Source organism: Netta rufina, assembly GCF_964035555.1.
Source record: "Netta rufina genome assembly, chromosome: Z".
Taxonomy (NCBI): domain Eukaryota; kingdom Metazoa; phylum Chordata; class Aves; order Anseriformes; family Anatidae; genus Netta; species Netta rufina.
The window spans coordinates 27,922,467-27,934,718 of NC_140126.1; the positions used below are offsets into that span (position 1 = coordinate 27,922,467).

At 37.5% G+C, this 12,252-nt stretch overlaps 1 protein-coding gene across 1 annotated transcript in view; it reads right to left on the reverse strand.

Annotated features, from left to right (window-relative positions):
* The window catches only part of PTPRD (protein tyrosine phosphatase receptor type D), a gene marked incomplete at its 3' end in the record, with an annotated part of 401,990 nt that overhangs the window by 108,007 nt on the left and 281,731 nt on the right, over positions 1-12,252 (reverse strand). The window contains exons 16-19 of the mRNA XM_084305402.1: positions 8,182-8,769; positions 7,663-7,763; positions 6,469-6,728; positions 564-654 (exon numbers count right to left, since the gene is read on the reverse strand). Of these exons, the coding sequence (XP_084161528.1) occupies positions 564-654; positions 6,469-6,728; positions 7,663-7,763; positions 8,182-8,769 (1,040 nt within the window). The remainder of the gene's footprint in view (positions 1-563; positions 655-6,468; positions 6,729-7,662; positions 7,764-8,181; positions 8,770-12,252) is intronic.

Here is a 12,252-nt window from a genome sequence, read left to right on the forward strand (position 1 = left end):
TAATTTATAGTGTCAAATGATGACACATTATTGTTCTTTCCTACTTCACTCGTTTATTTCTGAGCACACACTGTCAGAAGAATGGAGAACAGTGTAAAAGTTATCGTCATCAGCATTACTATATGTGAGAACCAGGTAAAGACACCACAAGAAGGTCAAATGTTAAATTGCACTGCAGATTGCAATTTGAAATTTGCTACAGGCTTAGCAACCAGCCCACTAATGAACTAGACCTTTATTAGAGTTCACATAATTGGTGATTAAGCTTTTGCTGACAAGTCATTTCACCCCCTGCACTTTTGCATTACGCTTTACAATAGGAAAAGAGTAAAATATTAATGCTAACAAAGATCAGACACTGTGTGCTTTATTGCAACTTTATGTCTGTAATGTCCTCTAATTTAAGTAATTTGAACTTTGTTTCAGTCCCCATAGGCTAATTAAAATATAAATATAAAAATATCCTAACAACCAAAACTACTTAAGCTGGTGAGTTGAACAGATATTACTAATAAGATTTTTTCCTTAGTAAAGGAGACAAAGACAATGAAAACATATAGTACCTCATCTAGTTCCATTTCGTCTGGACTTTCCCATGGCTTGATAAATTTTCCACGAGACCTCTTCAAAGGCACAATAACTATGTAATACCCTCTGCAAAGGAAACAGTAGGACAAAATTAAAGGTGAAGGAAAAGGAAAGAAGAAACAAATGAATTAATGGACTATGTGTCTGTTCAGAGTGGCTCAATAGACCTGTGATGTGTTGAGAACAAAATTTTGTGCATTGTATGTCATTGCAGTCTCCCAAACATAGTTGCAAAGACTCACATTCTTTTAACAGTGCAAAATATTTGTCAAAAAAATGTCACTAATTACCTGCTTTTTCATGTAAACACATAAATATGTATAGGAAAAAATAATTACAATTTTTCAAAATGCCTGCATGGTTGACTGCAACTTATTATTTCATTTGAAATACAAAAGGTATGGGACACATGTGCCCTGCCACCAATAAATTGGGAAAAAATAAATAAATCACAAATTAAACCAACCAACCCCCCAAAAATAACAAAAAAATCAACCCAATCCCCTAAATTGGAACTTTATTACCATATAATTAAAGCTCAATTATCATCCTATCTTCCCAGACTTTCATGTATAATAAGAATGGTAGGGTAACAATCATGCTTGTTGAAGACAATACAAAACAAATAAAGAAAGACATATCACACATCCCAGCTACATTCTATTTACTTTTGAGAATCACTCACTATCAGTTTTTCCTACTTTTTTTTTTTTTTTTGTATTTTGTTCACAGTCAGAATCACATGCTCTCTTTACAGATAGGACTTGTAAATGATACATACCCTAAATTTTCCTCACAAACATTTTTCTAAAAATATCTTGTCCCTGCTCCTTCCCCTCACTCCCTTCCACTCCCAAGTGGGAATCACAACAGCCAGAAATCCAGGATGATATAATAAATGCCATACTTCTTAGAAAGTCAAGCATTCTCCATCTCACAGGAGAGGGAAAGAAGCTGTTCTGCCTTGTTTCTAGTAACAAGCTCATTAAGAAGGTTTGTCTCTGACTCTCCATTATGGAAGATACTATTTTATTGTCTCATCTTCTCTTTCAGTGTGCCGTTTTTTACAGCCTTTTCACCTTCTGCTGTATTGTCTATTCATTTTACCCATTAAACACTGTTGACAAAAACTCAAGTAGTTAATGAAGGAGTCTAAAGGAAAGGAACTTGCGTTACAATTCATCAAAAATTAACTCAGTCTAAACAAACTTAATACACATTCTTTGTTCCATACCAATGCATGTTTAATAGTCTGTTCTTATTTAAAGCTACTTCCTCTAACAGAAATGCAACAAAAGTCTGGATTTGTAACTGCTGGGTTAAATGCTTAAATTCCTAACACTTAATAATGTCTAGAAATTGGACAAATTTCTTTGTGGTTGAGCTCCTGCAGGAGGTGCTGGAATCAGGAAATGTAGACCACAGATTTGTAACTGCTGTACAATGACACTATTGCCAAATTTAAGCAAAATCTGAAGCAGGTATTCTTTATAGTAGGAATATGATAAATAATCTTTAACAGTCATGTTCTTATTCTTTAAGAGTAAGTCTGGTTGAGCTCAGGTTTTAAAGTTGAGTGCATTTTTTTTTTCTTAAATGTTACACACTTTTTGATAGTTTTATAAAACAAAACAAGACTAAAGTATCCATAATAAAATAAATTATTGGTTTCATAACAACTATCTGTTCTTTCAAATATACAGTATTTTTCCCAAACATGTATTGGAGTTAAAAATATATTTCTCTTTTTCTCTTAAAGAGATGTTACAGCATCTTAAGTTAGCCACAGCTGCAGAAAGCTGTCAAACTTTCTCCTACCATGAACTCCAAGACAAACAAAAAGGATATAAATAAAAAAAATCAATACAAGACTTAAAAAACAAACAACAAAACAAAACAAAACAAAAACTTTAATTAGGATACAAATGAGAATATTAAAATTTCTTTAATACAGTAAAACTCAAGTGACAAATTCTTCTCTGTTGACTGTGTTCCTCTGTTCCACTGCTCCCTCTCCCCCTGCTCCCCCAAGGTTGAGATTCTGAATTTTGACTTGATGATGAGATTCAAAAAATCCTTTCCGGGATCTCTCCCTACTGGGAAGCCCTCTGTCACCTGTCACCTCCACAGATGGTCTGCCTGCTCCAAAATCAGGGGACCAAAGGTTTACATTCCCTCTTCATCAGTTTTCTCTATTCCTGTTCCCCAAAACCATTATTTATGAAGCTGAAGAGAAATAAACTAACAAACAAAATTCTCAGAAGTGATAAGAACACAAGCCAAACAGTAGTTTAGGTGCAGACTTATTAGTTGGTGGCTGAAGGAATGTTCTGCTAAACATAATCAGATCTGAAGAAAGTTTAGTTGATGACATTTTGAAACACTGAACTGAAATGTTTTGTTCCAACTAATAAATGAGTGCTGTTATTTGGTTATTGCCCGTAGGTCACAGCTGCAATATGCAGCTATTTTATACTAACTTTGAAGGGTAGGAGCGAAAGCTACAAAAACATGACAATGTAGAAGCAGTGTCTGTTATTACTAAATATTTTCTGTAAATCAGAGTGTCTTTTAGCAATCACTTATACTTGAAATATTTGCATATATTTAAATGTTATCCAAAGACTGTAACTGTAGAAACCAGAACAGAAGATCTGAGAAATAAAACTGCACTATTTTGTAACTTAAAATTTTGTCAAATAATTAATTGTCCTGATTTTCATACGTGCAAACTGTATTTCAGCCAGAGCAACCTAGACTTCTAGTTCTTGCCGAAACCAGAGGAAGGAAAAAGTAGTCCAATCAGTTGGCTCTACTGTAAATAAAGTGAAAGAAAACATATGTCAGGGAAATTGTGTTTATAGTTGTATCTCTCACTTGATGTATTTCCGAAGGAGAAACTATTAGCTTCCTGAACTATCTTCATTTCCAATTACTGTTAATACAAAACCAGATAACTGAGCATCTACACTTGGCCCTAGATCCCTATACTACCTTATCCAAATCAGTCACCTTATAGAAAACAAAATCCTTTTCCAAAATCAACCCATACAAGCAATCAGATGGATTAGACTTCCTTCTACTATACTTTCCTCTACCGTGAAACATGAAAACACTTCCAACATAAAAGGGAGGGTTTCATTCTACAGTGGTCCCATTGCATAATTTTAACTTAAAATTCGATGTCTTCATTTTGTTTAGTTTCAAAGGGATTTACAGTATATTAATGTTTGCCTAAAAGGCAAAAACTCACTCTTTTACCTTGTTTAAACATATCTTTAGGACTATTTTCTTCTAGCAACAGATGATTTATTCATGGATATAATAACTACAACCTACACACTTTTTGTTTTTCATGTTCATCGGAATTCATACAAAAAACATTTGAGAATTGGCTCTGATATATCTATATATCTTTCAGACATTGAAGACATCTGCTGGATGAACTACATAGCAGGTTGTTGCTTTTTTTTTTTTTTTAAGCTAACAGTGTTCATACATTTTCATCAACCAAGGAACATCCAGCATGTAAATGTTACTTTCACAGTCGTTCACACTTCCTTCATGCAGGCCTCCCACTCATAACTTTGATCATCCACTAAGATATTCAGCACATACAGGGTATTTTAAAGCTGAAAGCATAAGTACATCAACAGAAAGCTGAAAAATGAAACAGTTCACATATATGTCCAGTGCTGCAAATTGCAAAGACAGTGAAGTTCTGTTCTTTCTAGCTAACTCCAGAAGATGTAGCATCTCTTACAAAAGACATTTTATTATTTGCTTTATATCTATTTAAGTGTGGGTTTTGTTCTTGGTGGTGGTGGTGTGTGTGTGTTTTTTTTTGTTGTTGATTTTTTTTTGGTTATTGTTGTTTGTTTTTTGTTATGATAAGGGTAATGAGAGAAACTGAGGGCTTTCTTGCATATTGCTTGATCTACTGATACTACAAAGGCCAAAGTCTTACATAAAACTGTGTTTATCCAAGACTTTGCAAAGATGGAGAAGTTCAGAGAAAGATGAGCTATCCTTTAAATATAAAACTTGCTTTTCATTAACTCAAAATACTTTAGAAAAATAAACAAAGAAATTGCTGACTTGTTATGACACCAGCAAAAGAGATCCATTTTACCAAGCATATTCTGAGCTCTGCTCCTATTTTTATTCTGTACCACCATAAAACACCGAAATAATAAAAATTACTTCTATCACCTTTAAAGGTTTACTAAGGTTCTTCTAAAATTACCCTCAATCCCATTACTGTTTACCAATAATCCATCAGAGCAAACCATTAACTGTTTCACCTTCAGTATAATTAGTAACATTGAAAGATTCCCAAAGAATAGTACTTCATAGTAAGATATATACAATCACCAGCATATAAGGTACTCATAGAGGAACAACAAAAAACTGTCACCATAATTATTGCACACAATTGTTCTTCCTCTACAAGAGTATAGATGCTATTATCTTACCTATTCCAAAATACATCAGGTATATGATGTATTTGATAGTATTTTCTTTTCAGTATGTAATTGTGTCGGTATGCTCACTTCCAGGGCCAGATCAATCTTTCTATTGTTTGTTTTTCTGTGTCAAGCCATACCACCTTAAGAAATATATATAGGAGGAGGTACTACATATTTGCAAAATTGACAATAGGATTCCATTGATTTAATGCATCTTTGCTGCTGTCACTGTGTCTTTCATTTTTTCACATTACATAAAAGGAAGGTCATTAGCTGTTCTTTTTCCACTGCTGTCTTCTGCTATTCTCTAACCAACTACTCGGCATGTTTTTCTCTGTGAACACTCTACTTCATAAATCTTTTTTGACTCACTCCATCTTCAGTCTTCCTTATCTGCATTTGTTACTGACCACATCTTATTCAATCTAATGATAATGGCTGCATTTTTCAGTTTTTCATCCTTTTAATGTCTTAAAGTAATTCATTTCATGACCTCACCTGCCTCAAAATCCTCAGTCAGTAATGAAAAAGGGGAACATCTTTTTAAAAAGACAACAATAAAAGTCCACCAGGGAAATGGCAAGTTGAATACCCAACAATTTTTAATAACTCACTCATTTTCTTCCCCATTTCCTTTACATTACACACGGGAACTTTATAGACCAACAACAGCCACTATAGGCAGAGCAACACTTATCAATTATATTATGCTTCATGTGTTCTTGCCAAATCTTTATTGTTTGTCCTTTCTAATCCCTGCTTTTTAGTCCTATTTCTGCTGTCTCCACAGCACCCTTTTCCTCAAAATGTAAGTAACTTCTAGTCAATTCTCTTCCCTTCATTCATTTATTTATTTTTTTAGCTGGGACCAGTGGAGAAGACCTGAGATATTTTTTTTTTATTATTAAAAAGAAAAATAAAAACCAACCAACTAACCAACCAAAAAACTTTGTAATAAATTTGAAATAATTTAAGTGCAATAATAGTTCTTTAAAGTTCTGTATAATTCTAGAATAACTGAGATTTAGTATGTCATGTTGCTGCAGCTAGAAAGGTTATTTGAGTAGGTTAATTGACAGGTTATCCATTCTTCAGGAGAATACATCTTTCAAAATAAAACTGGCTTCCTTAATCCCTCTTAACTATCTCGGATTAATGAAGAAAAGCAAGGGTTCTCTAAGAACCAACCAGAAGCAGAAGCAATCTTCAGCCATATATTTCCAATCAGATTTTACTACATACTTTGCTGAGTAACAAACTGTTATACATTGTTAGTCCAAATACAGAGTACTGTATTCTGTATTGTTCTGAGGAATAAAGTCCTAGACCACCACTACAAGTTCAGGTTTTATTAGAATAGTAAGAATGATCATCTTTCTGGAGACAAATGCAACGTCATTCACTCACTCACTTTATATTCTCATTTGATGGTACTTCTGGAAGTTCCACAGTTATCATGCCATCTATGTTGGTCTTTCCGATGAAGACTGGCTTGGTACGAAGCACGTCTGGTGCAGTCTTTGCTGTCACTCTGTGCTGAAGACCTCCAGCACTATTCCCTCTGTTTGTCAGCACAAATGAGTACGATGTCTCTGGCTTCAAGTTAGTGATCAGCTTTTGAGTAGCACGTCCATCAACCTCCACCACCATTTTGCCATCATCATAAAGGATCTAAGTTAATATAGAAATCAAACGTGTTTTTTGTTAACAGGGAAGACAACTGATATTGTCACACTGAATTCATGAATGAGCCTAGCTATAAATTTAAAATGAAAGTTTTGGGTATTTTAGGCCGTAAGATACTACTAAATTCACTACTACAATTAAACCGCTTGTTATGGGCAGAAAACAAAAACAAAACAAAACAAAAAACAAAAACAAACAAACAAACAAAAAAAACACTCCATATTAATTCAAAGTAGAGCAAGCACTCCTAAAATCCAATTTCACTTATTCAAATTCAGTATCTTTGCTTGAATCCAGAATTTATATCAAGGCAAACTTGCCCTTAAATTCACCTTGATTTATTCCATCCATATTTGATATTCAGAAAAGTTTTTGAAATATTTATTTTATTAAATACTGCTCTTTTCTGGCCATTGCCAGAGATCAAAAAAAAAAAAAGATGGATAGTCATGCAGAAGTAATGACAGGTCAGACTGCTATTTACATTGAGTCTCTTTATCTGGCTAATGCCAGATAAGTATTAGTGGAATACTCCAAAAAGCGTGTTATTGCAAATGTGAGAAGATGAAGAACAAGGCATACAGTTAATAGTTACTACAGAAAAGAGTAACAATAAAAATAAAATTACTGTTTTCACTATCTAGTCTAAAATATAGTAACAATGAACTACAAATTAGCAACATGTTCATACCATGAATAACAACCACTATCAGACTGGATATTGGATATTCAGACTTGGAAATACTGCCATGACAACAGAAATTGCCAAAGGACTGAATTTAGCAGCTTGGGACAATATTGCTGGTTAGTTTACATTCTTAAAAACAGCAATACGAAAAAAAGCTACACGTTCAGTAAGCTACTTAGCCAATTGAATGTCATCCCCAAGTTTCCCTCTAACAAACAGAAAGCAACTTACTTTGAAAGGCAAGGCTGAATTATAGTTTTCTGGAATTTCCCAAGACAGCAAAACGGAAGTCTTCATTACTGCTTTAACATGAAAATTTTTTGCAAACACTGCTGGAAAAAAGGAAATGTATATAAACAACGTCATGTAGTTTAGATTTTCCATGGCTACCTGGGAGTTTTAGCTTTCCATTTAGGCCAAAGAAACAACATTAATTAAATTCTCCTACCTGTTTTCTCATACTTAAATACAACGTTCTAACTCGCTCTTGCTCTTATCTAGTGACAACCCAACATGTAAGTTCTCCTTACCTGAACAAATTGTGAAGATGTTAGCCAGAGCTTTCTTGACAAGGGACAACTGAATTCTAAGGCATCCAAAACATATTAAGATTTACATACTTTACCTTTTGTGTTTGTTGAACCTATTTTTATGAATGGGCCGGTCAGTTTTATTTACAGCTTCAAAAACCCTGATATCCAAAGACCGATACTCCTTTAAAGGTCAACGCCATAAGCAGACAAATCCTACCTTGATCCACGGGTAGTGTCCTGAACTGGACACTTGGACTATATGGACCAGGCCCTTTGCTTGTGTGGGCACGTACTTTTACATCATATGTGGTATCTGGTTTTAAGCCAGAAAGTGTCATAGAGGTATCAGCAGGAACAACAGGGAGTTCAACTGGCTGGTAAGCGACATTGATATCTCTGTACAAGATGGTGTATTTGGTGATAATGCCATTTCTCTCTGCCAAGAGTGGCATCTGCCAAGTTAATTGAACTGATGTAGCAGTAGAGCTTTCTGAGTGGAGGTTTTGGGGAAATCCACTGGGTACCTCTTCAGGAACAGAAATCTCTTTAACCATCTCCTCCCCAAAGCCCACTTTATTTCTAGCTGATAGCCTGAAGACATAAGAAGCTCCTTTATGAATGTCTGTGGCTGTGAAGTGATCTTCCTTGTCTGAGAACTCCATGGTTGTAAATGTATCTACATCCTTGCGACCAAACTTCAGGCGGTAACCCTGTAGCGGTCCAAAGGTGTCCACAGGAGGGTGCCACTGAATTAGAGCTGTGTTCATCTGTGTGTGGCTAATCACAAGCCGAGGTTTGCCTGGAACTGTAGCACAATGTTATTTAAAGATGATAAATATAAACAGAATTGCACATAAAATACTTCAGTCTAGTTTTAAAAGGAATATAGATAAGTTTTCTTCCCTCACTCTTTGTTCCACAGATCACTACCATATGGAAGAAATAAATGCCTGCTTCCTGTACTACTGAGTCATACCGTGTAATGAACTATGATAGTAAAAGCATCTATTGTCCATTGTATACTTCCCTTATCATTCGAAATACCGTACCTTCCCTTACTAAATACAGAGAACATTCAGAGGCACAGGAGCACCAGTCAAGAAGTAAAACTTCAAACATACATCTTATGAGTAGTTCTGTCTGACTTAGAAATCTTTGCTTGAAAAATAAACCGTCAAAAGTATTCATTAAATTAATCCAAGGTACATTTCTGCTGTTCCTGTAAATTGAATATAATTAATAACAATAACAGTATAACAGTGATAATAATAACAGAGACATTATGAGTTTGTAAATCTGTTTAACATAATTCTTGCCATTGAAAGTTTAAAATGTCGTAGATGGGAAGTAAGGCCAACCTTGTCATCAGTCACTACCACAAATATCACAGCACCCTACCATATAATTTTCAGTATATAAATGACCTCCAGCATGGGATGTTTCAGATTGGAGTGGTAGCAAGATTTTGAATTTAATTTCTTGATTAAGAAATTGCTTCTTAAGAAATTGCCCTGCTTATCACCTGTTGAACTAGTTTCTAGCATGTTTTGGTACAGATGAACTGGCTTTCTTCTTCTGAAGTCCAAGTTTACTGGATGCTCTTCTGTACCTGCACACCAGATGTGCTCAAATTCTAAACCGGTACCTAACAGGCCCATTTGTGCTGATTCATCTTTTAGATACATTCAGACCTATTTAAAAGTGTGGCGGGCATACTCATAGTGGAGGACCACAATAAATCTATGTTAGGGTGAAATGCTATTACAGCTAGTATGGTATACATTTCTGGGGTCTTGATATCAGCAGCTTTCATTTAGCATTTGTTTTGTTATGTGTCGTGTTTTTTGTTTTTTTTTAATGTATTTATTGATTCACATTTGCTTACGTACTTATATATTTAATTTCTATGTTCATGAAATAATTATTTAATTGTAATAGAAACAGATAATTTTAAAATATCCATAACAGTATTCAGATATTTGGTGTTCACTGTGTGCCAATACCTGACAGGTCAAGAAACTAGAGTGGTTTGGGGAGTAGTATTGCTATGACAACAGTCTTCCACAAAGACTAATTAGTTCCATGCACATTCAAAGCCTTCCCAAGTGAATATAATTGCTGTACCGCGATCCCTGGTTCCTGTATTTAAACACTTCAGTGGGTTTTATTACTTATCTTCAGGTCTCAGGCACCCAAAAAATCAGATTCTTATTGTCAAAACTTCTGACTACCATTCCAAAATGAATTAGGAATGAGGAGAGAGGAATGGTATGGCTTAAGGAAAATTCTGCATTTAATAAGCTCTTTCCTTGTTATATCTGTCATAAGTCCTGACACTACCCCTAACTGTGTATAAATTGTAACTAGTTTTTTATAATTTTTCCAATTATCCTTCCTTTTAAATATTCTTCCTAGCTTACCTGCAGATATATTCCTAGGAGTTGTGTATGCTTTTTCCTACACTTGTTGTTGCATAGAGAATATCCCTCTGACTTTTCCTTATTGATTATTATGAGGCGTTATGGAAAAAATAAAAGGCTCTGAAGACCTTTTGCAGGCCATACATGTTAAAATGTCTTCAGTAACATTTTTTCTTTCATTTCATTTCTAAAACCAGGAAAGAAAACTGAGTAAAAGATGAGATCGCCGAGGCGATCAGCTCCGAAAAGATGCGATCACTGAGGTGATCAGCTCTGGGGCAGACGCGTTCTGCAACAGAGTGGGGAATTGGGACAGGCAGGGCTTTTTTTCTGGCATCGAGCCCACTTGAGGGAGCCACCAGGACACTGCAGCCCTCGCGAGGGAGGCTGACGAGGCTAGGTGGAGCCAGCAGTGCCCCCTCTCTGGTCTTTCAAAAGCTGCCCCTAGGGAGCATGGCAAGCAGGGCAGGAAAACAGGGCGTGGCGCGTCAGAAAGGAGTGGTGCGGCAGCAGTTCGCGCAGGGAGGGCGAGCATGAAGGGCAGAGCATTCCCCTGCGTCCATATGAACAACTCCTCTAACAGTGGTGTACCGCTAGCTAGGCTGCAAGGGTCTCCACGAAGCACAGTGCTCTCTCTAGGAAGTCTGTACACACCCAGATTGACTGTCCACTCAAAAATGCAGCAATTCAGGTCTCTGGATGCAGGGGGTGTCTGAGCCTGTTGCTGCCATCTGCGGGAGGCAGAGACACTGTGTGCGTGAAGTGCAAGCAGGTGGATGACCCAGTCTGCCAGGTGGCAGAACTCAAGGATGAGGTGGAGAGGTTGAGGGCTATCAGGGAGTATGAGCGGGAGATAGACTGGTGGAGCAACCCGGCAGGGCCTGAAGGAGAGGTACTGGGGTGAGACACCCCAAATAGGGGTGGACCCCTCCCCTGTTGCTGTCAGGCAGAGGGAGGGGACCTAGGAGTTGAGGAGGAATGGAGACAGGTCCCTGCTCGACATTGCAGGCGATGCCTCCCCCCTACCAGCCCCACCTTCCCAGGTGTACACAACAGATTTGAGGCCCTGGAGCTTGAGAGGTAGGTGGTGAGTTAGGTGGTGAGGATGAGGTAGAAAGTCTGCCCAGGAGGATGCCTAGGGTGAGGAAGTAGACCCCACGCCTCAGGACTGCCTCCACCAAGACAGAAAGTGATTGTTGTAGGCGACTCCCTTCTCGGGGGAACAGAGGGCCCTATTTGTCGGCCTGACCCTACCCATAGGGAAGTCTGCTGACTCCCTGGGGCCAGGGTCAGGGGCTTTGCCAGAAAGCTTCCCAACCTGGTTCACCCCTCTGACTATTATCCTCTTTTGATAGTCCAGGCTGGCAGTGATGACATTGAAGAGAGAAGCCTGAAGGATATCAAATGGGACTTTAGGGGCTGGGACGGTTAGTGGATGGAGCGGGAGTACAGGTGATGTTTTCATCCATCACTACAGTGGCAGGGAGGGGTACAGGGAGGACACGGAAAGCCCACCTGATAAACACGTGGCTAAGAGGCCACTACCAACACAGAAATTATTATTTTTTTGACCATGGGGCGCTTTACTCGGCACCCGGCCTGATGGCTGCAGACAGGTCCCTATCTTTAAGGGAAAAACTGATCCTAGGCCAGGAGCTGGCAGGGCTCATTGATAGGGCTTTAAACTAAGTAAGAAGGGGGACGGGGCTGAAACAAGGCTTGTTGGAAGTGTGCCAGTGGGCACAATGACAAGGCTGGGGTAGAAGGCAATGGCCCAATTGAAGTGCATCTACACTAATGCATGCAACATGGGTAACAAACAGGAGGAGCTGGAAGCCATCATGCAGCAGACAGGCTACGACTTCGTT